Raw genomic sequence first — 3,507 nt, 5'->3', positions numbered from 1 at the left:
CGTCTTCAAATCTTGAAAACCAAGTCCAGTGGATATTTTTTGAATTTTTACGGAATTTTCCAATCAGATCTTTTCTATAGGTAGTTATTGAGCCATAAATAAAGCGAAAAATCATGCAGAAAAAGGTATATTAGTAAATATGAAGTTATATAAATGCATTATTGCACTATGATGCCATAAATGGCTTTAATTTTCTGTAGAGTGACTTACTCCTGTGAATGACAGTTAAAGTCTGTCTGGATTCTCACTCCAATCACATTGCTGAGGTGATGCCCTGACAGTACAGCATGGTTTTTCCCATACAGAGACACAACATGAGGTGTAATGGAGGTGATGTCTGGTACCTGACAGGAAAACACAAAGGATGTTTATATTGGATTATTTTCTCATTAGTGTTTCCATAATGAATATAATTAAAGCAGGGGCCTAAAACCCTAAAACTGAATTGTTTTGGATCCTGGTTTTGGTCAAGAACAGTGTGTGAAAAAGGTTCAGACTTACAGAAATGTTCATCACAGCCTCCATCTTCATGCAAACATGTTCCTGTAAAAAAAGATTTTTAAATCAATAAACTGAAACTACAAAACTTTTTATTCTAGTAATCTTTCATGTTGTTTAAGGCATTTTACTAGATATTTAAATAAGACATATTCTGGTGGCCATTGCAGTAAACAAGATGAACTCAATACTCAACAAAAACAGACAAATTGATGATTACATCCTGAGCAAGTTTACTGGACCAGGAACAGCTGTTATCTCTCCACTGACATCCAGCTTTCATACACTGACGGCACCTGAAGACAAAAACAACACAAACTTCAGCAATGATTTAATTATCAGTTGCAATGTTTCTAAAATGGAACATTTTAATGACAGCGAGGCACAACAAGTCCCTTTCAGGAGAGATTTTATCCCTGATTAAACAACAGGTGTATTATTTCATATTTTAACCAAAACTTCTCCTAATGTTTTTCTCCAATCTGACCCGCACATATAGACCTGCACATATAGACCCAGAAATATAGACCCGCACATATAGACCCGCACACATAGACCCGCACATATAGACCCACGAATATAGACCCGCACATATAGACCCGCACATATAGACCGCGCATATAGACCCGCACATATAGACCCGCACATATAGACCCGTACATATAGACCCATACATATAGACCAGCACATATAGACCCATACATATAGATCCGCGCATATAGACCCGCGCATATAGACCCGCGCATATAGACCCGCACATATAGACCGCGCATATAGACCGTGCATATAGACCCGCACATATAGACCCGTACATATAGACCCATACATATAGACCAGCACATATAGACCCATACATATAGACCCGCGCATATAGACCCGCGCATATAGACCCACACATATAGACCGCGCATATAGACCCGTGCATATAGACCAACACATATAGACCTGCACATATAGACCCAGAAATATAGACCCGCACATATAGACCCATTCATATAGACCCATACATATAGACCCGCACATATAGACCCATACATATAGACCCGCGCATATAGATCCGCACATATAGACCCGCACATATAGACCCACAAAAATAGACCCACCAATATAGACCCGTGTATATAGACCCGCGCATATAGACTCGCACATATAGACCCGCACATATAGACCCGGACATATAGACCCGCACATATAGACCGCGCATATAGACCTCGCATATAGACCCGCACATATAGACCCGCACATGTAGACCCATACATAGACCCATACATATAGACCCGCACATATAGACCCATACATATAGACCCGCGCATATAGACCCGCGCATATAGACCCGCACATATAGACCCGCACATATAGACCCACAAATATAGACCCGTGCATATAGACCTGTGCATATAGACCCGTGCATATAGACCCGCGTATATAGACCCGCGCATATAGACCCGCACATTTAGACCCACAAATATAGACCCGCACATATAGAGACATTCAGCCTAAAAGAAAGTTAGTAACCAAAAACCTTGACAATCCTGCTTCTGGAAAAATGTTCTCTTTCCAGAAGCAGGAAAACTTTCCAGAAACAACAGGAAAACATGTAAACTTCACACCAAAGTTATAGATATAAAATATACACACACAAAAACATTTCATTTTTCAACTGTAAATAAACTTACGAAAAAAAATGTGGTTGTCCATTAATACTTGAACAATTGGTTATCTTTCTTTGCTCTGTCAGCTTAGAGTTCCCAAGGCTGATCTTTATGGTGACATCAAGATCTGAAAAATAAAAATATATTGTAAAACTTACCCTATGAAAGGGATGATATACTATTTAGTAAAGAATATAATACGAGATCCTTCCGTGAAACCAATAAATTTTCTTTAGAAACTGGCAGCCTTCGTATTTCCACAGAATACAATTTTTAAAGTTTGTAATAAGTATAAAATAATTTTAATGGAATAGAGATCTCCGGCTTTAAACTGATAAAATGTTCATCCACAAATAAGGCTGAATATATAAATGTTGAGTCTTTATACATCCAGACCAAATTAATCAGAAACACTGGATGTTTATTATAGGCAGGTAATATTGTTGGTCTTAAGGGTTCAGACCCTAAGAAGGATTGGCAGATTTTTAAGCAACCTTCATATGTTCAGAACTGTTCAGATTATTAATATGAGGTCATTTTATTACCATTATTAGGAAGAGTTGGAAGGATGCAGGTGCATTGAGGGAACTGTGCTGAAAGGCCATTTTGGCCACAAAGCTGACTGGAATTAGTGGAGAATTCACAGGTGAAGTTAGAAGGAACTTTCAGGTGCTTTTCCAGGTGTGTCTGAATCACTAGTTTGATCTATAAAAGAAAAGAGTAAAAAATATGAAAATAATCTAAAAGAACAACAAATAGTTCTAAATGAATGCAGTTAATAAACCAACATTTCCACTGGAGTCCCTCACAAGCTGGTGGGAAACGATTTTCTTCTGAGTGTCATTAGGTATGGACAACCACTCTGAATCTCTGCAGTGATTTTCAAATGTGCAGCTAAAAAATAATAAATGGGTGTCATCACAAAGTTCACCTTTGTTAGAAGGTTTCATCAATAAAGTAAGTTTCTGACCTGCCTTCAGAGACGCACCACACACAGTGGGGATCCTGTGCAGACAGACATTCATTCACATCTCTGTGAATGCTGCAGTTAGAGACCGGAACACGACTAATCTGGAAAAAAGACCAAAAAAAAAAGTAAAAAAACAAACAATTTTTCGTGAAAATGTGAAAAAAAAATTCTCATACCTTGTTTTTAAACTGCAAATACACATGTTTCTGATCCGCTTGATCCAAAATGATTTTGAGAAAGACTCTGTGCTCTCCGGTTGCTCTGTAGACCACCTTTGGACAGGTGGGCTTATAATTCAAGTCCACAGCAAACTGGAAACAACAATGTAGATTATAGTTGAAGCTTTTATAAGGCCAGTCATTTTGAAATACCAAAATAGTTGGTTCA

At 38.0% G+C, this 3,507-nt stretch overlaps 1 protein-coding gene across 1 annotated transcript in view; it reads right to left on the bottom strand.

The window, feature by feature from the left end:
* The window catches only part of LOC107096094 (plexin-C1-like), a 9,221-nt gene that overhangs the window by 3,985 nt on the left and 1,729 nt on the right, over nucleotides 1–3,507 (bottom strand). Inside the window, exons 2-9 of the mRNA XM_015392597.1 lie at nucleotides 3,297–3,431; nucleotides 3,121–3,221; nucleotides 2,939–3,044; nucleotides 2,696–2,855; nucleotides 2,175–2,277; nucleotides 719–794; nucleotides 502–543; nucleotides 211–344 (exon numbers count right to left, since the gene is read on the bottom strand). Of these exons, the coding sequence (XP_015248083.1) occupies nucleotides 211–344; nucleotides 502–543; nucleotides 719–794; nucleotides 2,175–2,277; nucleotides 2,696–2,855; nucleotides 2,939–3,044; nucleotides 3,121–3,221; nucleotides 3,297–3,431 (857 nt within the window). The remainder of the gene's footprint in view (nucleotides 1–210; nucleotides 345–501; nucleotides 544–718; nucleotides 795–2,174; nucleotides 2,278–2,695; nucleotides 2,856–2,938; nucleotides 3,045–3,120; nucleotides 3,222–3,296; nucleotides 3,432–3,507) is intronic.

The sequence above is a fragment of the Cyprinodon variegatus genome, unplaced genomic scaffold (assembly GCF_000732505.1).
Source record: "Cyprinodon variegatus isolate N-32 unplaced genomic scaffold, C_variegatus-1.0 Scaffold598, whole genome shotgun sequence".
Lineage (NCBI taxonomy): Eukaryota > Metazoa > Chordata > Actinopteri > Cyprinodontiformes > Cyprinodontidae > Cyprinodon > Cyprinodon variegatus.
The sequence above is the reverse complement of the archived record's forward strand: the minus strand, read 5'-3'. Positions and strand labels throughout refer to the sequence as shown.